The sequence below is a fragment of the Equus quagga genome, unplaced genomic scaffold, assembly GCF_021613505.1.
Source record: "Equus quagga isolate Etosha38 unplaced genomic scaffold, UCLA_HA_Equagga_1.0 73442_RagTag, whole genome shotgun sequence".
Lineage (NCBI taxonomy): Eukaryota > Metazoa > Chordata > Mammalia > Perissodactyla > Equidae > Equus > Equus quagga.
Window position 1 is genome coordinate 2,771,542 of NW_025802777.1, and position 22,330 is coordinate 2,793,871.

The following is a 22,330-nucleotide window of genomic DNA, read 5'->3' on the forward strand; positions in this document are numbered from 1 at the left end:
GCATAAGCCTTCATTTTTCCATTTTATAAATATGAAGTAGTAAGAGGTGGATCAATAAGAGAAGGATGTAACCCAACTCTGCGATCCACGTCCATAGGTCCTCCCCCTCAGCGCACTGACGGCGGCTTTGCTTGACTCCCGGCCAGCCTTTTGTCCAGCCACAAAATGCAACCCAGTTTATCTCCTTAAGTGGATCTCTTATATTACTTCGTTTAAGTTTTACTTTTTTTTTTTAAAGATTGGCACCTGAGCTAACAACTGTTGCCAATCTTTTTTTTTTTTTTTCTGCTTTATCTCCCCAACTCCCCCAGTACATAGCTGTATATCTTAGTTGCAGGTCCTTCTAGTTGTGGGATGTGGGACACCGTCTCAGCGTGGCCTGAAGAGCAGTGCCATGTCCGCGCCCAGGATCCGAACCCCGGGCCGCCACAGCGGAGCGCACGAACTTAACCACTCGGCCACGGAGTCGGCCCCTAATTTTTACTTTTAAATAGGAAAATATGACATATCAACCTCAAGGGGCCTGTGCTCTATAAGCAGGAAGAAGACGGACTTTCCTGGAGGTGTTAATTATTGCTGAAGGTCTTGGGACCCTCGTGTCTGTGTGCGTGCACCCTCTGTCCAGTTTTAGAATCAATGATCTGGTAGCTTCATGAAAAGAATCTGGAAGCTTTCCCCGTTTCCCATGCTTTGGAATAGTGAATACAGAGCTGTCATATTCGGCTCTTGACATGTTTACCTAACTCCCCTGTGAGCCTTCTAGGCTAAGTCCTTTATGGAGGAGCAGCTTTTCAAGAATTTTAAAGAATACTCCATAAAAACTTGAAAAGAAGCAAAAAGAAACTTCCACTTATGATAATGGAAAATTGAGTAATCTGAACCTACTCTCCCATAGAGAAAAACAAAACAAAACAAAAATGAACTTTTTTTTTTAAAAAAAAGATCTGCTTGAATCTATTAGAGACCTAATAAGGCAGTAAAGAATTCCCGGGCCAAGATTTGGGAGAAGACTAAATTTCAAGGTGGCAAGCCTAGCATATAAAGCTACTTTACCCTAGAAGCATTTGTTAATTCTAGAAAAGTACCATATAAGGTGAGTAGCACTTCTGACAACCATGTGAGGTGAGTGGGACACAAGTTGGAAGCCAGGGCCCACTAAAGGGAGGGTCACGTTAAATCCCCCAATTTTATTTGGGTTGAATCCTAAAAGTGAGAGCAAAGCAGAAAGAAATCAGAGCTTGTATAACTGTAGCCCAGCTTTAAGACAACTGGGTGGGCCAGAAAAACTCAATCCTTAACATTTATTCAGATCATTCTGTATGGCTAATGGCTCCAGGTCCCTGGCAGAAGAAAGCAAATATTCTCAGAAGAAGAAGATAATATCATCTAACATCTCAATTTTTAAAATAATAATTTCTTAAATGCACTGTCTGGTATGCTATCAAATGAACCCTGGTACATGAGGACAGACGCCAAGAGAAATGAGAACCCCTGGAACCAGCAGAAAACATTGGTAACAGTGAGAGATTCACAGGGCTTCCCAATAGTAGAACTAGCTAACAGAGTTTAGAGTAACTATATTTAATATGTCCAAGAAGATGAGAAATAAAACCGAAAGTCTCAAAACTGGAAACCACAAGAAATGATATGGAAATTAGAAAACCACAATAGAGTTCTAAAACTAAAATAATATAATATCTGAAACCAGCAGTTAATGGACGGTTTTAACAGTGGAATATGCACAGTAGAAGAGAGAATTAGTGAACAGGAAAACATTCAGAGGAAAACAGCTCTGTCCACAATGAAGGACAGTGAGATACAAAGATGGAAAATACAAAACAGACTGTAGGCTACAGAGAATATAGTGATAAGGTCTAACATATGCTTCATTAGGAGTCTCAGAAGAACGGGAGCAAGTAAATGGGGCAGAAGATACAATAGCAGAGAATTTGTTCAATGTGATGAAGCACTTCAATACACACATATTTAAGAAGCCCAACAGACTCCAAATAAGATAGAGCTACAACAACAGACACAGCAGGGTACAAGTGTTGAAAGCCAAAGACAAGGAAGAAAGCTTAAAGGAATCAGAGAAGGACAAAAAGGGCAGTTACTTTCACAGAATCAGCTTTTAGATTGTTAGCTGAGAAATGGAAGCCGGAAGACAGTGCAGTGGTCTCTTGAATGGGTTGAAAGAAAATTAAGAGCCAGCACAGCCTGGAAAAATATCTTTCAGCAATGAAGATGACATAAAGATATTTCAGAGAAAGATAAACTAAGGGAGTTAACCACCAGCACACCGTAGAGAAGCTTTTGTTCCGTATCTTTTGGTGTCATGAAGCTTATCCATAAGTATTAGTTGTTACTGAGTCTTATGAGTCTGTCTAGAGTATCATTGAAGTTGAGGGTTGTGGTGGTGGCCCCTCCAAACACATTACCCACCTGAAATATATGCACTTGTGCTCCAAGAGACATGAACAGGACTATTCACAGCACCGTTATTCATATCGGCTCCAAACTAGATACGATTCAATGTCACTCAATAGCAGAAGGAATAAATAAGTTGTATATATTTATGCAATGCAGTATTACACAGCAATGCAAGTCAGTGAACGACAGCTACATCCACGACCAAAGATGATTCTCACAAATATAATTTTGAGCAAAAGAAGTCAGACACAAAAGAGCATATGGTTTGAGATTCCATTTATATAAATTTCAAAATAGACAAAGTTAAACAATAGTGTTTTGCAATGCATGGAAATGATCACTATAAAAAACAGAATAAAGGTTACCTTTGGACAATAAGGAAGGGGGGCTGCATTTGGGAAGGGGGACGCAGAAGGCCTGTGGAGCGTTAGTGATAGTCTATTTCTTAGCCTGGATGGTGGTTCACAAGTATTTGCCTTATTATAATTCATTACAAACAACATCTTCACAAGGTTATTCATTGCAGTAGTATTTGTAAGACCAAAATATTTCAAACAGTAAAAACATCTATCAGTGTAGACCTGATGGAATAAACTATGATACATCCAAGCCATAGAATACTATGCACCCATAAAAAGGAATGAGGACAATCTCTATGTATTGATATGTGGTGACCTCTATTATACTGGTAAGGGAAAATAGCAAAGTGCAGAACTGTGTATAAAGGTTGCAGCCTTTTATACAAGAAAGGAGATATATATATATTTCTCTCTCACACATATGCATAAATATACTCACATATATATACGTATATATAAAACACCTAGACAAGGATGTATTAATTATATATATATTACACATATAATATATATACACACACATCCAATTTGCTTATTTTTGACCAAAAAATAAACACTGGAAGCATAAATCAGAAATTAATAAAAAATTAATGAAGATGGGAAAAGGGGGTGAGGAGAACAAAGCGGAGGGTATCAGGGAGATTTCTTTGAGTATGATTTTATTTTGTACACATAATGTTGATTTTTGAACCATGTAAATGTATTAAAAAATTAAATAAAATCCAAAGAAAAACAAAACAAACCCTAGAATTTAAAACAAACTGAAATAAATCCAACTGCGCATCAAATATGTAACACAACTATAGAAGAAATGATTTCACATGGCTTCGGTCGCAGTATTTGGATTGTTTAATAATGGAATATTTTTAAAGACAGAAAGAACTGGAAGGAAATTTGTAGGTTCACTCAGTAGCTATGTTGATGCTGTAATTTGAAAGCGAACATGATGGTACTAGGAACCAAGATTTTCAGTGTAAGAGAAAAGAATTAAGCCAAGCCCGCTGGTTCTTTCCCTGCTTATGTCTAGTCTATCGATGAGCCCATTGAAGGTGTTCCCACTTCTCTTACAGTGTTCTCAATCTCCACCATTTCCTTTCGATTCTTTCTTAGAGTTTCCACCTCTCTGCTCACGTTACTCATCTGTTCTTGTATTTGGTCCACTTTTTTGACTAGAGCTCTTAGCATATGAATCAGAGCTGTTTCAAATTCCTGGTCTGCTAATTGCAAACTCTCTGCCATATTTGAGTCAAGTTCTGAAGCTTGCCCCGTGCCTTCAAACTGTGTTTTTTACCTCTGGTGTGCCTTGTTGTTTTGTTGAAAGCCAGCCATGGGACATCAGGTAAAAGGAACTGAGGTACACAGATCTTAGTGTGAGGCTCCATGGTCATCTGGCTGGGAGTCAGGCTGTATTTGCTATCTGCTGTAGCTGTAGGTGTTAAAGGCTAAAATTTCTCCCCTAGGTCCTGGATATCCCGAGAGACCCTTTAAAATTGGGTTTAGCCTTGCAGTTCTTGTCAGCTGTAACCCCGTTATTTCACAGGAGCCTTAATTATGTGGTGGTAGGACGGGGGAAGGGGAAGTAGTCTGCTACTTCCTATTATACTATATATATATTCCTATTCCAACTACTACTGAGTCCTATGATTAGGTCTCAGGCTGTGGAGAGCCTGAGCCCCTGGCCTGTGGCCTTCACAAGTGGTCATGCTTTCTCTTTTACCCCTTACGTAAGACAGGAAGGCTAGAAGGGGCTGCAGTTGGGGAGTCTCTCCCCTCCCAGTTAAGTCTCTGGTAAAACCCACATTGGTTAGACTCTGGCAGAACACTTTCCCTTGAAGGCAGGGCCTGGTTAAGAACAGAACGCTGTGGTCATATTTCAGAACGGTTACTTCTCCCTTCCCCCTGCCAGAAGCACAAGGCATTTCTCTCTGATCTTCACTCTGAGAGCCTGGTGGGGCTCCTGAAGGAAAAAAATCAGGAAAGTGTAGGGGCTCTGTCAAGGCTCAGGCTCCAGGAGTTCAGACCTCTCGAGCTAGCCCAAGCCCGGTCTCCAGCAATGAGCCAATTCTCCTTGAAGGATTCCGACCTGTCCTGGCTCCGCCTGGCGTTTCTGCTCCAGGTAAGCTGTGATTCTGTCAATCTGCCCGTCTCCCCAGTTTTCAGGGATGGTTTGCCGTGTGCCCTCAGTCTTCTCGTATGGATGTGCTTTCTATATACAGCATAATTTAGGATTTATGTGCTGTGATCCAATCTGAGAGTTGTTTTCCTTTAATTGGCAGTTTTCAGGCCACTGACTACTACATGACGTATATTTGCTCTTTGTGACACTGTCATCCTTGGGCTGTTTTTGTTGCTTTTTAAATTTTTTCCTTTTGCTCTATGGTGTGCATTTTCTTTGCTTTGTTAAAAGTCATATATTAACTAAGGCATAAGCATATTTAAAAATACCATTTTAATAAATGAAAAGACCAAATACAGAGAAAATTTTTATAATGCAAAAGGGCTAACTACCTTAATATATAAGGAATCTTATAAATCAATAAAAAGGCCAATGACAGAAATAAAAATGGGCAAGAGATAGAACAGATAGTTCACAGACAGTAAATACAAAGGCTCTTACCATGAAAAGATCCTCAATTCACTTATAGCAAGAGCAATAAAAGTGAAAATCTGGTCTGAGACTCCAATTGTCATCACTCAAAATGGCAAAGATCAACAGAATGGCAAAGGTCAACTGCTGTTTTGGACAGACTGTGGGGAAACAGTCATTCTTGTCGTGTTAACCTGAGTCCTCTGAGAAGCAGCCACCAGAACAGGATTAAGTGCATGAGACATTTTATTAGGGGAAACGCCTACAACACAAGATGGGAGGGAGCTGGGTTAAGCCAGGAGAGCTGTCAGACCATGATGCGAGTCTGACTCTCTGAGAAGGAGAGGGAGAAGCTTGGGTGGACGTGCCTGGGCTGCCGTTCAGTCTCAGGAGGGTACAGCAAGGCCACTGGGGCAACCTGGAACCCAAGGCAGCCATCAGCAGAGCCTGTGTCTCCCAAGAATGGCCCTGCCTGGTGTCCCTCTGTGCTGAGGAGGATTGTCTCCTTCACTAAACTCTACTCAGCCTCTTTTTCAACTAGGCCTGACTTTTTGACTTCTGTGTTTATCTCTGCATTGTCTAATTTTGGCAAGAATTCTGCTAAGTCAGTTTAACTAGGAGCCCTCCCCTTTGATATTTGATCACCCTCCATATCTGATCAGGTTCCTCATCCTCCACCATCCTCCAGGTGACATCTGATACTCTGTTCTGCTGTTAGCAAGAATCCTGTTAGGTTGGTTTAGCCAGAATCCCTCCACCTCACCCCTGATGTTTCCACTTAGTAATTTTCTATCCACTGAGCCCCACCCCGCTCCTCGTCTACAAACTCCCACTTGCTCATGCTGTATTGAACCCCATCTCTCTCCCCAACTGCAAGACCCCACGACAATGGGCCTACAGCTATTGCCATGGCCCCCCTTGAATAAAGCCTGCCTTAGCATATTCAACAAGTGGCATGAATATTTTTTTCTTTAACGGTGCTCAGTCCCTGGCTAGGAGCAGCCCATGGGAAGCATGGCCTCAGGCAAACAGGCTATGGACTTCAGAATGCAGCAGCTGGAACTCTTGGTCCGAGGATCTTTTCAAGATGGCAGTGTAGGCAGACTGAACTCATCTCCTCCCATGAACACAACCAGGTTACAACTATTTTTGGAAAAACTACCCTAGATAGAAAACTGAAAACTGGATAAAAAAAAAACCCCACAACAAGGGACAGTCCTGACTAAGGCGGAAGAGGCAGAAAGTCCTTCTGGAGAGGAAAAAAGCCAACTTCAGGAGCAGCAGAGTTTCTCAGCCCGCCAGGCGGGAGCCACCCTAAGGTACACAGCCCTCCCTGGAGGAGTGAGATCCTGAGCGGGGGCCGATACTGCTATAAGCATCCTTCCGACTCAGCCCAACTGAGACGAGGGTCTTACTATCTGGAACCCTTGGTCAATGAACTCCCTGCAACTGGAGACCTGAGAAGCACATTCTCATGGTTACCACGCTTAAACACTGCTGGTGGGCAATAGACACATGAAAAGATGTTCAAAATTACTAATTATTAGGGAAATGCAAATCAAAACTACAATGAGATAGCACCTTACACCTGTCAGAATGGCTATAGTTACCAAGACAAAAAATAACAAACGTTGGAGAGGATGTGGAGAAAAGGGAACCTTCACGCACTGCTGGTGGGAATGCAAACTGGTGCAGGCACTATAGAAAACAGTATGGAGATTTCTCAAAAAATTAAAAATAGGAGTACCATATAACCCAGCCATCCCACTACTGGGTATTTATCCAAAGAACTTGAAATCAACAGTCCAAAGAGACCCATGCACCCCTATGTTCACTGCAGCACTATTCACAATAGCCAAGACATGGAAGCAACCCAAGTGCTCATAGACTGATGACTGGATAAAGGAGATGTGGTATATAGCTATATACAATGGAATACTACTCAGCCATAAAAAGACAAAATCGTCCCATTTGCAACAACATGGATGGACCTTGAGGGTATTGTGCTAAGCGAAATAAGCCAGACAGAGAAAGACAAACACCACATGATTTCACTCACATGTGGAAGATAAACACAGGGATAAAGAGAACAGATTGGTGGTTAATAGTGGGGAAGGGGTAAAGGGGCACATTTGTTTGGTGACAGGTAAAAATTAGACTACGATGCAGTCTGTACAGAAATTGATAAATAATAATGTACACCTGAAATTACACAATGTTATAAATCATTGTGACCTCAATAAAATAACTGGAAAAACAAAAAGGAAGCACCCTTCACGTCAGTGCGACCTTGCAGCTAAGCTTATGCAAGGAAGCATAAGGCAAGTAAGCTTATGAAATGGGAAGAAACGTAAGTTTCTAGTCACAAATCACGATAGAAATCCCTTACTGATTCCTGCTTCGTAAACTGAGCTGTAACTACTGGGAGCCCCGCTCCCTAACTGCCTTTGGTTTGAAAGTCTCCTTGTTGTCAGGCTGTTTGTTTCTCACTCAATAAAATATTCATATCCAGGAAAACCCTCTGAAATTTCTTTTGACAGTCACAGTAATGTAAATGCTAGATTTCGATCCAACCAAAATGACAGTATAATGACTCAATCAGGACAACAGTAAGGAAAGAGGACAGGAATTGGGTGGTGATGCAAGACCCCTCACCTACTGAGTGGCGAGTCAGCAGTTCATGCCTAAATGGGAAACCAAGACGTGGTGACAGAAGCCTGCTATTTGGAGACGTGGAAGCAAGGAGCCCCCGAGAGCTGGAGGAGGCTGTCCCGGGTGGTGACGTCCGCAGGCACCCAGGAAACCCACGAATGAGACAAGAAAACCACTTGTCTTTCTACACAAACCTGGCTATTTTATCAGACAATGAGATCTCTGCAACCCAGCTGGTTTTGCTGCATGAGTTGGTGACAAGAAAACAGGATGCTAAACCAGAGTCTCTTCTCAGGCATCCGGCTGTGTTTATTCCGCTGTTCCTTTTAACTTGTTTTATTTGAGATTACCCTGCTTCATGCTGCCCTGTATTCTCAAAAACATCTAGAGGACGGAGTGAAAGCCGGCCAGCTACATTTGGGTACAACGTCTCCATACAGTTAGTTCCTCTAGACCACGGGATTCAAGTCGGTCAACCCAGCATGTTCTGTGTCCGCCAGGGTGGACTCCTGGCTCTGCCATTAACCAGCTGTGTGATGAGGGGAACGTTATTGAACCTCTCTGTGCCTCAGTTTCCTCGTCTGTATCGTGGGGATAATAGCAGTGCCTACCTCACAGGGAGTCACATGAAGTGAAGACAGGAGGGAGTCGGTTGTAGTAGGCAGGGATGCTGCTGTTGCTCTTACACCGTGGTCGGCAGAAGGCTCCGGGCCCGGTGCAGAGGGGAAAGCCTGGGCTCTGGGATCTGACTTGGAACCACTTCCGTCTAGCGATATGATTCTGGATGAGAGACCCCATCCCACTGTCCCCACTCCCTCCCAGGGCTTCCCTCCTCTACTTTACCACGGGATCCTGCCCCGTTTTCAAGGAGACATGTGGCAATGTCTGGGGAGAACATGTGTGTTGTCACAACAGGAGGGGATGTCTACGGCATCTAGTGAGTGGAGGCCAGAGATGCTGCTCAACCTACAACGGACAGGGCGGTGCCCACAGCACAGAATCATTGGTCCAAAATGTCCATGGAGTGGAGGTAGAGAACCCTGAGCGGTGACATAGCTCCTTAAGGGCAAGAGCCACATGTACACTGTCATTGTCCCCCATTGAGCGTCCTACACTGGGGAGTTCGTCGGTGAATGACGTTTATCAATAACCTCCTGGCTGAGAGAAGAGGGCCTTATTCCTACTCAAGTCTCAAATACTGAACAGGGGATACGCTGAGATCGTGTAAGGTGTGTGAAGCTGAACGCGACACAGCTCACGCCCCAGGTGTGCTGCACGCTCCTTGGGAGAACATGGTACATACAGAGACAAATGAACTGAAAGACGGAGGGAGGGAAATGCAGCAAGTGCCAAGTGCTGTGGGCAACAGATGGACCAACAGCAAAAAGGAGGGTGTGCCAGCTTTGGAGAAAGGGCTGGGATAATCCGGAATGACGTCCTCCTCAGCGTAGGAAGAGCCCCATTCTCCCTCATCTGTAGTCATTATTTAATCGCCTAAGCTTCCTTAAGCTGGGTGTCATGGATGGCACTGTGTTCCCTCAAAACTCAAACGTTGCAATCCTAACCCCTAGTACCTCCAAATGCGACCTCATTTGGCGATAGAACCTCCAAAGAGGTGATAAGTCAAATGAGGTCTTTGGAGTGACCCCTAACCCAATATACCTGGTGTCCTTTTTAAAAGGGGGAATCTGGACACAGACACCCACACGGAGGGAAGGCGATGTGAAGACACAGGGAGAAGGCGGCCATCTACAAGCCAACGAGAGGATGGGACAGACTGTCCCCACAGCCTCAGACGGAACCAGCGCTCACCTGCCCACACCTGGATCTTGGACTTCCAGCCTCCAGACTGCGAGACAGTAAATTTCTGTCGTCTAAGACACCAAGGCTACACTAGTTTGGTATGGTCACCCTAGCAAAGGACCACCCTACACTCGGACCCGCTCCGAGCGCCAGGATTTACGTAGGCTACCGGGGGTAAGGAGTAAAGGGGAACCTGAGACAAGCTAAATGGAGGCGGGGCTGCAAAGAGAAGCCACACCTGCTTTAACCCACGAGGGTGAGGACCATAAAGCAAAGTGGAAGAAAAACCGTCTGCTGAATTTTGGTGTTTCCATGACTTTGAAGGGCTAGGCCACATATTCCAAAGAGTACCAAATATAAACTAAAGTTTGCTCCACGTGCTGTCAATGAAAGTTCAACACGGGGACACATAAAGCCATAGAAGACAACCCACGTCCCCTCAACGAACACGGCATGGCATTCTCAGTTCCACAAGGATGCTCTCAGCTTTTGCCTGAGGTCAAGGCCATACCCTTCTCTCCCAGGGGGTGGGGGGCAGCCTTGCTGCGTGGTCAGCCTCAGAGAAGGGGGAGAATCAGGTGGGACAGCTATGTTTTCTTTTTCCACACTGGTACTTACAGCTCATCCTCAAAGCAGATCTTGGCATACTTGTCCCTGCCACCCCCACTGAGTAACCGGTAGGCATAGGTGTTCGGGGGGCACGAGGTCCAGATGTCACATTTTTGCCTTTTAGGGGCTGGGGCTGTAAGGAACAAGAATGTGAGAGTTAGCATTATGCAAGTATTTATCAGAGAAATTCACTCCTTGACCATGAATGGCAGCCATTCTATCCCAGGACTTCACACAGGCAAGTCCCAGGGGAGCAGGGGAAAAACTGGAGTGGGGAAGGGGTGGCCAACTTTCATTAGGAGCATCGGAAATTCCTCTAAAGCCACAAAGTCAATGTAATCTGCTTTTGTCTTAAAATCACAAATATGCAAAAGGCAGAGGTGGGGGATGGGGACATGTTGAGTAGGCATAACAATTTCAAAAGGGTTGGGAACCTGCTCCTTGGCTGGCCGTCTACCTGCCACTCTTGGCAGGCAATGTGTATTTTGTATTACAATCAAAGAAAGATTACTTAGGTGAGAGAGTGCTGGTGAATGAAGAAATAGCCATCTACGGGGCATCTACCCAGCTTCTGCATTTACATACCCTGACACACAAATTCATCTGACACCCACTCTGGCCTTGGCTGACGCCTCTCCTTCCCCTTGAGCCTGAGGCACTGAGATCTCCTGCCTGGGGTGCTATGATGTCAGTACTGGCCAGCCCTGGAGATGTCTGCCCAGCACCCCCATTTCACAAGGGTCAGCAACCAGGGAGAACTGGGGACCTGCCTGAGGAGCCCGCCGGCCCTGGATGCCCACCATGCACTCCCACTGAGGGATGCTGTGCTGCCCTCACTACCGGGTGCGTCTCCCGGCTCACATCACAGGTGTGGCTGCCTGTCCTAGCCCACAGAACCTATCATGCTGTGCTCGGTTCGCATTTAAATCCTGATCCCCAGAAAAACATTTAGAAAGTGCTCTCACTCCTCCAGTTTGACTGGGGATGTGGCTCCGATTTATGGATTACCGTGCTTCTCCGATTTGGGACACAGGGCTACGGAGGATAGCCAGTCAAGTGGCAAAACATGCGTGAGATGAGATACCACGAGGAAGGCAAACAGCCCCGCTCTGGAAGGCCCTGCTGGGGAGAGTCAGGTTGCAGACAAGCACGGTCACTGCGAGCTGAGCTGGACAGGCAGATGAGCTGGACGGGCAGACTTCCTGGTGACCACAGGGATGTGGGCGTGAGCCCTGCCCTCGGTGCCCGGGAGGAGAAAGCAGAGTTCCTCAGGGAGGGTGCACCCCGACATCGCGCTTACTCATCCCCTCCACATCTTCCTCCTCCCCACCGGCCCCATCCCCATCGCTGCCCACCCGAGCTGCCCACCTGCCCTGGTTTATCCTCTTTTTCTTAGCTCTCATCACTTTCTAATATCCTAATGTTTCCTTCTTTAAAAAATTCTCCCCAAGGGCCAGGCTGCTGGCTGTTTGCTTTTCACTGCACCTCCAGCACCACACCAGGTGCCCGCACACGGCTGCCCTACCAATGTTTGCGGAACAAACACGCGGACATCTGGCCCCCCGGCTGGTCGGGCAGAAATCTGCACCTACTCCAGCAGACTGAGCCCTCGTCTTTTAAATAAGAAAGGACCATGAGATTTTATCTTGCCTGATTTAATTTCTGCAGAAAAAAATCAAAAGTAATAGAAAAGCAAAAAGAAGGAAAAAAAATCCCACATGTTTTCACTCTGAAGAATCTTCACTGTTTCAGCTTTCAGCATATTTCCCTCTAGACTTTTCTATGCACACAGAGAGCATCTGCAAAGCTGGAAAATACAGACTAAACACATTTACATGGTATGCTACGTTACTTACATTTTCAAATAACATACTCAATATGCTTTTTCTCCATTTCCAGAAACCTAAATTTAAAGCAAGAGATCCAACCAATGACATGAAAAGTGTTATAAATACAGTATCTTTCCAGTGTTTCTAGACTTTTGGACACTACGGTGTATTAATTTTAATTTAAAAAAATTTAACAATAGTGCTCATTACTTTAAATTTAGAGGTCATTTACCCAAAACCACAGTGAGCATAGTATTTGCAAATGTAACTTACATCCTGTTTAAAGTAGGCGTGCCCCGCTTCCCGGCTTTGCAGACGTCCTGAACGGACTATACTCAATCTAGAGAGAACGCTCTAGAGTGGGGTCCACACTCATCCTTCCTCTTGCCCGCCTTTCCCTTAACGCGGGCGACCCCTTTCCCTGAACCAGCACACGGCGTTGCGTTGCTCACTTCCTGTGGACCCTGCTGTTCTCAGCACAACTGGCCTGAGACTCACTGAGCCGGCCCTCTGCTCTCCGAGGAGGATGCTGTTTCCAGGTCCCTTTGCCATCGTCACGCCCCGGCAGCAGTGTGCCGGCTCCGGGATCTTCTCAGCTAGACGATGCGAAGGACCTAGGCCCTCGCTGAGGGTGCCGCGCCCGACAGCCGTGCCGCGACGTTTGCAGAGCTAGACGGTCTAACACAGCCCCGGCGCCAGCGGATCTTCAGAGACAGGGCCACGAGGACCCCGAGGACCCCAGGGATCTCCGAGCCCCACGGGACACGGAAGTTTGGAGACAGAACAACAGAGGACTAGGGAGGGAAACCGGGACAGGTATTTTGCTCTGTTTTAAAGCCAGCTGGAAAATCAGAAGCAGGCAAACATGGTCTGTTGACACTGCAAACGAGCCGGAGAAAGATTCCCAGCCACCGCAGAGCATCCACCACGCTGCTCTTGAAGCTGAACCCTGAGGAGCGACGACCGACCGACCCGGTATAAACACCCCGCCCTCCCATTTCCTGCCACCAACTGGCAAGCCGACCACCTGCTGTGCAACCTCAGGGTCTGCTCAGTGAGCTCCCAGACGGCTCAGAAAGCAGAGCAAAGCTCGCCCTAAGTCAGAAATTACACCTCTGAGTGATGGAGGAGAGGGTACCAGGCCTGAGGCTAGAGCACTTCTTTGCAAAAATGTTGGAAAGATTCATAAAGTCATCAGTGTTTGCACGATTCAGCTAAGGGTGTGCCTGCAAACATACCAAATCACAGTTCTGACTTAAAATATGTTTTTCACTGTAAAAATAGCAGTGAATGGTTTCTAGGTGAACTTCCAGATTTACTAAAATTTTTTTTTAAAAAGGCCCCTGTGAGGCTGCACCTGTGGGAGTGGGAACCCCGGCTTCCACCCCGCCCCCCCATTCTCATTCCCTCCCCTTCTTTCTTTGGCACCGGCTCCAATAGGCATTGTGAGCCCAAGTAACGACCCCAAAGAGCACCCAGGCGCCACCACGCCTCCCATGACAGTGCCCGAGGCAGGGGCAGCAGACCCCAAACTGAGAGCAGACAAGGGAAAGCGGGAGCTGGGACTCCGGGCAGGAGAGGGGGCCGGGCGTTCTCTATGAGAGCAGAGCTGGAAGAGATAGAGGGACGACATGGGACAAAGTGGGCTGGGACTCTGGCACAGGGACAGGGTGGCCAGTCCAGCCGAGCAAGCACCGTCCAGGAAAAGACTCCACCTGCCTCTCTCTCCTGCCCTCTGACCCCAAAGGCCTGACACCGGAGCCTCTCAGAACGGCTGTCCCATTTCTGGGGGTCTCATACGGATGCCTCCCCACCGCCCTCCTCCTGCCGTGGGGTCAACAGAACAATGGGCAGGTCGCCAGGCAAGGGCCTTGCTGCCCACGTGGCGGCCAGCTCCCCTGGGTGCCGGGGTGCGCTGGACGCAGGACCCTGTGCTTTGCCTGGAGCGAGGCTCCCTGCCCGCCGAGGGCAGAGCTTTGAACCCAAGGTCCCTGCAAAGCGCGGGCACTGTTCACGTGGATACGAGCAGGCACGTTTTCTACAAGGGAGGCGTTTGATTTTCATCAGATTCTCCACGGAGAATGTGACTCTAGGGCCCAAGGGTGGCATGGAAATGGATATTTATGCTTTCTTGCAGTGCCCGGCAAAGGTTGGGCAACTTGTATGGCCCTTTTTTTAAGGCTTTCTTAACCTTCCATCCATTTCCTAGAAGCACAAAATGTCGCTCTGTGAACGAAGGCAGAAGATCGTCTTCCTTATTCGGGGGGGACACGGAGAGGCAGATGTGACTCCTGAGAAGAGGGAGTTTTTTCCAGTCCTGCCTCTTCTCCCATCACGGTCACAGAGGGCCACATCTAGGTCCTCAGTGCTCTTTTCTGAAATTCCTTCCCAAAAAATCGAAAGGTAACGTTCACATGGATACGCTGACGCTGAGGCCCTGCCAGTCAGTGTCCCGCTCGTGTGTCTCCTGCAGAATCCGTTAGCTTAAGAGACGGAATGCCCTCCTTGGCAACATCACTCCCGACACAGTGGGCCTCTGCTGGGAATTTCTGTCTTAGATGTTATTCCCCTACTGAGCAAAGTTGGCCTGTCTGGTCCTTACATCAGTTAAAACAAATACAGGTTCTTAGACTCCACTCTGGACCCAGAGATTTTTGTAATTTCCCCGAGCTGGGTCCAGGAATCTGTCTTTCTTAAATACCTCCTGACTTGGGAATGATAATCTCATTCATCCCTTTAAATGAAGACAATGACTTCAGAAATATGATCTTGGAGTGTATACCAGGCAAACAAGAAGGATGGCTACCTGTTTGCTGACGGCCTTTCATCTATGTTAAGTCACTTTACGGCTGTGCATGCACTTAAAGTCTAGCCCACAAAAATAAAGAGCGGAAGGCAGACAGCAAGCTCGTCTCTCTGCTAATCAGCGACAGTGATTTACCGGGCGCCTGAGTGTGGTGAGGCCAGGGCAACAGATGGTCAGTGCGCTGGTTCACTGGGCCCAGCGAGGCCAACGTGAAAAGATGCTGAACTCCTGGCACAGCGTGGAGTGGGCGGGTGGCCATTTGGGACAGACTATGTGGATGCAGCGCTGGGTCACCTTCACTGGGGCTTTGTTCCTGTGCCCCCCCAGATGCAAGTAGCATGTTGCTCCTACGCCCTCCACGTGGGGACACTGAGATGTGGACCATGTGAAGTGTTTAAACCTGTGATACGGCATTTTTACTGAGTAGAGCTGAATTTCAGAGGACACGGCAACGTAGCAGGTAGGATTTATTTCAGAATTGGAAAGAGCCTTAGATAGAGATGTCATCTACAACGCTCCTTCATTTTTATTTTTTAAAATTTTTTAAATTAATTAATTTTTCTTTTGAGGAAGATTAGCCCTGAGCTAACTGCTGCCAATCCTCCTCTTTTTGCTGAGGAAGCCTGGCCCTGAGCTAACACCCGTGCCCATCTTCCTCTACTTTATATGTGGGACGCCTGCCACAGCATGGCTTTTGCCAAGCAGTGCCATGTCTGCACCCGGGATCCGAACCAGTGAACCCCGGGCCGCCGAAGCAGAACTTGCGCACTAAACCGCTGCGCCACCGGGCTAGCCCCGTTCCTTCATTTTTAGATGAGGAACAACTCACAGGCCTTAACAGTTAGGTAATGGCAGGATTAGAATTAAAAATTCGTTTTCCTGGCTCTCCCATCAGTATTCCCTCAACAGCAGTCACTGGACGGCTGTCAGTTCATTTCATCTTGGCTGAGAGCCCAGGCAGGTGGGTTAATGCAGCTGATTGGTTTGGTTTAGTTTCGTCTGACAAGACTTTCTAAGACAATGATTGAACAACTTTATATCGGAAGTATATGGAAGCTGAATTCAACAGGGCTCTCTTTCGAGTTATTCTCCTTTATAGCCCAGTGTGGTAAGCTGTGTCTGCGGTCCGTATATATTGCTTCCAAACTAGATTCCTTTCTTTACTCATTCACAAATTCTTACTACACAAATATGCATTAAACGCCAGATACTATCCTCCACTCGACAGGGACAGCAGTGAATCGAACAGCTTGCATACGAATAGGAGAGACAGAAGTAAGTCAAAGAAGATCATTACAGACTATGATATGTGCTATGAAGGAAACAGGCACTAATAGCTCAATATGTATGAGAAACTCGCTGGAAATCAACACGAAAGCGAGAAACACAGACAGAAAATGGGCAAGGTACGAACAAGCCGCTTACAGAAGAGGGGGCCTGAGACAAAGGCCTAAAAACAGTGACACAGCACTGTGTTCTCGGTCGCCGCCTGCCTGGTACAGGCCACTCGCCCACCAGTTCAGAGCCTTTTCACAAGGGCGCCCCGGCCGCCCGAGGGGGCTGCTGGGGATCAAGCCGTATAGAAGTTCCGATGAGTCTGGGTTCCTTCCCTAAGCTGTTCCTTGTTCCTTGTCCTGCCCATCACAGAGAAATAAGAGCCTCAAGTGTGACTTGGTGTTCTCAAATTCATCAGTAACCTGAGAAATGCTCGTCACAGCAGTTTATACCCGTCAGACTGGCAAAATCACAAAGCTGGATCATGCAAGTGTTGGTGAGGGTGTCGGGGACAGGAGCCCCACGTGCTGCTGGTGGGAGTGTAGACAGGCCCTTCTGGAAATGCGTCGGGCATGACTTAGATCATGCTGATGTGGACCCCATGGTCTAACAGTTCCACTCCTGGGTTATAAATGCAAAAGACAGTTTCACCCAGGTCCAGGGTGACTGTGTGGGACGTTCCCTGCCACAGCATCTGTGCGGTGACCAGCTGGAGGCAATCCAGAAGGGACACTAGGAGGAGTCACACCCTAGGCCCGACACAGCAGCGAGCAGCCTGGGAGGAGAGGTGCCCACAGCAGACAGGTCCTCGGCGTGGCACTAAGTGACAACAAGGAAACAGAATGCGGTCTGTCACCTAAGCCAGAATACACACGCCATACCCGGAATGGAGCAGCCCATTCTGCAATGAGGTATTCAAACAGAGAGGTCTCACTGAACACCTCAGAGGGGTGGGGGAAATTGGGGTGGGAAGTGGGAATGAAACAGAAGAGATAAATAAAATAAGGGAGGCCTGGGCCAGTGCAGGGATAACAGGGCATGTTAACTCCATCATGCGACCAGAGGTTCGAATGGGGCAGGGACCAGGAGACGGACAGACAGACAGGGGCGGAGAGGCGGGGAGGAGGCGGGGAGGGGAGGAAAGGCTCTGGGGAGCGGACACACCAGGAGGCTGAGCCCTGGAGGGCAGGAGGAGCCAGGCTGTGCTTCAGGCCTTTCCAGGAGAGCAGTCTTCATAAAGTAGATGGGCTGAGCATGGGACTTGAGCCACCCACGAAATACGAGGCAGAGGGAAGGCAGAGAGGGGACAGAGCCCGGGGAGCTGCTCTGAAGATCCTGAGGAGGAAGGGAGAGGCCCTGTCGAGAAACCAGCGTGACCCAGGGCACTTGCTGACCAGCTCAGATTCAAAACCTCGGAGGAGGGGCAGGAGGCAACGTCCAGGGTATAGATGGCGTGAACCCAGGAGAGCCCGAACTTGCGGGACATGAACCCGCCTCGGGAAATCCAGAGCTGGATGGAAGCCCTCCAGCTGTGCTGGGAGATAGGTCATTGTGAAAGAAGAGACAATGCAGTGGGAAAAGCAAATCATGGATTAGAAGAGTGAAAGCCCCAGGGGGCAGGATGCAGCACTGCAGTAGGTGTCCCAGCTTGGGGGTCTCAGTGGGCCGCCTCGGCCACGGGGTGGAGCACTCTGTGCCTCGGTTTCCTCTTCTCTCAGTGCCAGCCCGACACTGACCTCACATCTCAACGTGCTCCTTCCTTTGCTCCAGCTTCCCCCCAAGATGTGCCAGTCACTGCCCTCATGTGGACCAGGGGCTGGGGACACTGAGAACAAACATACTCTAGGGGAGCGTCAGAGGGCCCCTGCAGAGCCCCGAGGACTGGAACATTCCACGGCCCCTGCTGACTGCAGGACTGAATCCAGCCCTGGAACCTCGTCCAGCAGGGGCAATCCCAACCCCTCCTGCCTGTTCAGCAGGCCCAAGAGGGCTGCAGGGGTCTGGAGGAGCCCAGGAGGGGCGCCAAGGGACTGTGCATGTGCCTGGACAAGGGCCACCTGTGTCCACACGGAGGCCGTTCCCTGGGGAGCCCCCCCAGTCACACCGCTGATAACAGTGCGAAATAAGTCTTGCCGCAAAGCCAGTGTGGCCCTACGGATGATGTAGTCCCTTTTATAACCTATCAGCCACAGGAACACTAACCTGCCAGTCACTGGGCTCAACCCCCAACTCAGAGCCTGCCAGACCCCCAGGCAGCCATGCATCCCTCCAAAGTGGAGGTTCCAAGCCAGCAAGAGCCAGGATGCAGCGGCTGCCTAGCCACCCTTGCCACACCTCTCCCACCAACGTTAGGACTCCATTAACTTGACAGCTTCAGCCCTGGCCGCGCTGGTGGGAACTGGAAATTACATTTATGAGCCCTTGTAAAAAGACTGGCATCAGACGCAGCTCGGAGAGGCAAGCTGGTGTCCGGGACAGACTTCACATTTTGTGTAAAAATCCAGAAAACGAGAGAGGAAGCCCTTTGAGGGCATCTCCCACGCCCTCCACATGTGGGGACACCCCTGCAGCACTGGGTCCCATCCACGGCCTGTATGCAATAAGCCTATCTGATTGCAAGATCCACTGTGAAAACCTTATGAAAAGTAAAAACACCTCAGTCATAGTCAATTCCTAGAAAGCTCTTTTTTTTTTTGGCCATAAAAGGTAATTAAATTTGAAAAGGAAGGATATCCAGTTCTTTATATTTGTGCAAATTAACTTTGTATAATTTATTAAAAAGATACCAGCATATCTATTTACCATGAGATTTTGAAAAGGGATACAGATCATTACTTTAGCATTCCACATGTTTTCCAATGTAATTTTTACACCAGATATTTTGTAATTTCACTTCATTCCCAATTTGAGTTGTATTCCAAAAGCATATTTTTATTTAACACAACCTCTTGTGTCAAGTTTCTTTGTTCGTTTTCCTCACATCATGATTTGCCTTGGGGTCTCGCACCAGGGTGAGCAAGGGTACCTATCTTGGAATGGTGTGGGAACTAAAGGACTGATAAACCTCCTCCCCCTCCTCCCCCCTTCCTCCTCCTCCTCCTCCTCAACGTAAAACGGCCAGTCCAGGCAGAGCCAAGGCCAGCGCTCACTTCTCCCGCTGCAGCCGAGCTGCAGAATTGCTGGTTTGACACAACCCGTGCTCACCTCTGAGGACAGGCCTCTCACCAATGCTCCGGATGCTGTAAACAGCACTGGACAGGGATACGTCTGGAATGAGCTCTGCCAGCAGGTACCCGGAGTACCAGGCGCACATGGAGGCGAAAAAGAGGAAGACTGCCTTCAAAGTGCCTGGGGACAGACAAGACAGACGATGGGCGCCCAAGGTCAGGCGCTATCAGGCAGCCCCCCCCCCCCCCAGCCTCCCCGGACCCACTCCTGGGCCTGCCCCGGCCGACTGCATCAGGCATTCGTGCACCAGCATCAGCAGGATGCTCTGGAGAGAAATTACTCCCTGGAGGCTGTGGGCAGCTGAGGGCCAGGTCTGCTTTAACCGAACCACGAGGACTTGGTTGGCTTTGCTAAGACTGGCATTTAAGCTAGACAGTGGCAGATAATACAACCGAGATTGGAATATTTTCAAGGCCAGCTTTCTATGTTTGCTGTTGGTTTGGGTCTCAGAGCTTCCTCAAATGCTAATGGTGACTATTCATCAAGTGGCCTTGGGAACCAACGCACCTGACAAGGGCCTAAAAGACCAAGGAGCTCATTGCCTTTGCGAGACAATCAGATCTGAGCGTGCTCCTGGAAGCAGCCTAGAGGCTCCAGAGGGCCAGGGCTTCTGTTGTTTGGTTAGTTGCTGCATTACCAGGGCTGAGAATAGTACCTGGTGCCTGTGAGCATTCAGTGGGACCCTGTAATGCTGGAAAAAGTCCCCAAACCTGCCATTATCATCACAGACGAGCCTGTGGGGACGCCCGAGGTTCCCGACAGCAGAAAGTTCCCAGAGATAATCTTTCTGGTTGACTGGCTCTGGAATCTTCCCCTCAATTCCTAAGGAAAAGGCATTACCCAGTCCTAGGTTCCCGGGGACCCAGGGGACAGCTCCCTATCCCTTCCCAGGCAATCCACTACCAGGTCCCTCTGATTTTACCCCCTAAATATCTCACAGATCAGGAGTGTTCAAGATCACCAAGACTGCCACAATGTAGGAATGGCAGCATAAAAGCACAGCAGGAATTTCTCCACCAGCATCCAAATATGTGCTAATAGGCCCAGTCCTAAGAAATAAGAGAGCGAAAGAGAGAAGGCGAAAGAAGAAAGAAAAGGAGGAAAAACAGGGGAGGGAAGGGAGAGGACCTCCCGCCTGACCCTACACCCTTCTGCGGCCGCCTCATTTCTGGCCCCTTTCAGGCCAAGCACCTGGAAATAACCATCCTCTGTGCAGCCTCCAGGCTCACCTTCCACCCCATGGCTCAGGGCAGCTGTGCCACCTGCCCCAGGCCCCCAGATGATGGCAGCCTTGTGCATGTCCTCCCTGGACGACACTCTTGAGGGAACTCCCATTTCGTGGGCAGGTCCCAGCCTCTCTGCCAGCTTTCCCTCTCCGGGTGCAGCCTGGGCCCCTCTTCAGGGTCCCAGATTAGCTCAGCCAGACCATCCTGAGGTCCCACCAAGGATGTCGTATTGCCCAGCTGATGTCAGCACCCTGGCATGCCTGGCCTCCCACTTAGCATGTCCCAGAGGAAACCCTTGATGCTCCTGGCTCCCCAAATCTGCTCCGGCCCCACGTCTAGCCCGCCTCAGCCGATGCACAGGGTCAAGTGCCGGACACCTGGGACTCTTCTTTGATTCCACGCTTCCCATCCCAGCCCTGAGAGAATCCATTGGCCAGTCTCATTGGTTCTACCTCCAAAATAAATCTCACGTCCCTAGACTTCTCTTCATCTTACTGCCTCCACCTGACCAGGCCATGTCCTTTTGTCCTCACCTCCCCTAACACTTGTCCTCTCCCACTGGTCATGAAACCCCATGCCCATGTGTGCGTGCCATGTGTCGTGCTGATTTATCACAGGGTGGTATAATAAAGAATGTATCTGGTCTTTGTCCCAGTTCCTGGCACACAGCTCCTAAAACCCTTAGAATCTCCTGAGTGATGTGAGGGTCTGCTGTTACCCGTAGGGAGCTCCTTTCAACCACACTGAGTTTATGCTAATGAGGCGACTGGGCTGGGTCCTCAGATAGATTCAAGGGAGGGGCTGGCCTTGTCAGATGTGTGATTCGAGGGCTGGCACTTTCAGCCCACCCCCTAGCCTCCAGGAGGGGAGAGGGATGGAGACTGAGCTCAGTCATGTGACCATGACATACTAAGACACCAATAAAACTCTGGACTCCCAAAGCTTGGGGAGCTCCTTGGTGGTGAACACACTGCCATGATAGGAGAGTGATGTTCCAGGACTCCGGGGGCTGAGGGCACAGAACTTGGAGTCCGGGACCCTCCAAGCCTTCGATCCATATGTTTCTTCATCCAGCTGGTCCTCCTGGCATGTATTCTTGATAATAAAACTGTGATTACAACGACAGCAGTGCTTTCAGTGAGTTCTGAGAGTCGTTCTTGCCAACTATCAAACCCACAGGAGCGTGGGAACTCTCAACTTAACAGCTGGTCGGTCGGAAGTGCACGTGGTTCCCGAGACGTGTGACTAGTGTCTGAAGAGAGGGCAGCTCTCCAGGACTCTGCCCTTAGCCTGTGGGGTCTGACGCTCCCTGCGGGTGGTCAGCATCAGAACTGAACTCGCTGGCGGGACACCCAGGTCTGTCAGAGGGCTGGCTCTGCCCCCAGAGCCCTGGGCAGGGGTCAGTGAGCCGTTGGGCCAGCCCTCTCCAGGTCTGCAGCCCTGGACACAGAGGCAGGACCCCAACTCACCCGCACACAGCCCAAGGCTTCCTCGCCCTCCTGCAAACCTCTGTCTGTCAGTCCGGC

General features: G+C 48.8%; 1 protein-coding gene across 2 annotated transcripts in view; it reads right to left on the minus strand.

The window, feature by feature from the left end:
• LOC124234310 (protein FAM3B-like) overlaps positions 1–22,330 on the minus strand; it is a 38,385-nt gene that overhangs the window by 11,724 nt on the left and 4,331 nt on the right. For both annotated transcript variants that reach the window (XM_046651623.1, XM_046651622.1), the window contains exons 2-3: positions 19,555–19,698; positions 10,450–10,573 (exon numbers count right to left, since the gene is read on the minus strand). In XM_046651623.1, coding sequence (XP_046507579.1) covers positions 10,450–10,573; positions 19,555–19,698 — 268 coding nt within the window. The remainder of the gene's footprint in view (positions 1–10,449; positions 10,574–19,554; positions 19,699–22,330) is intronic.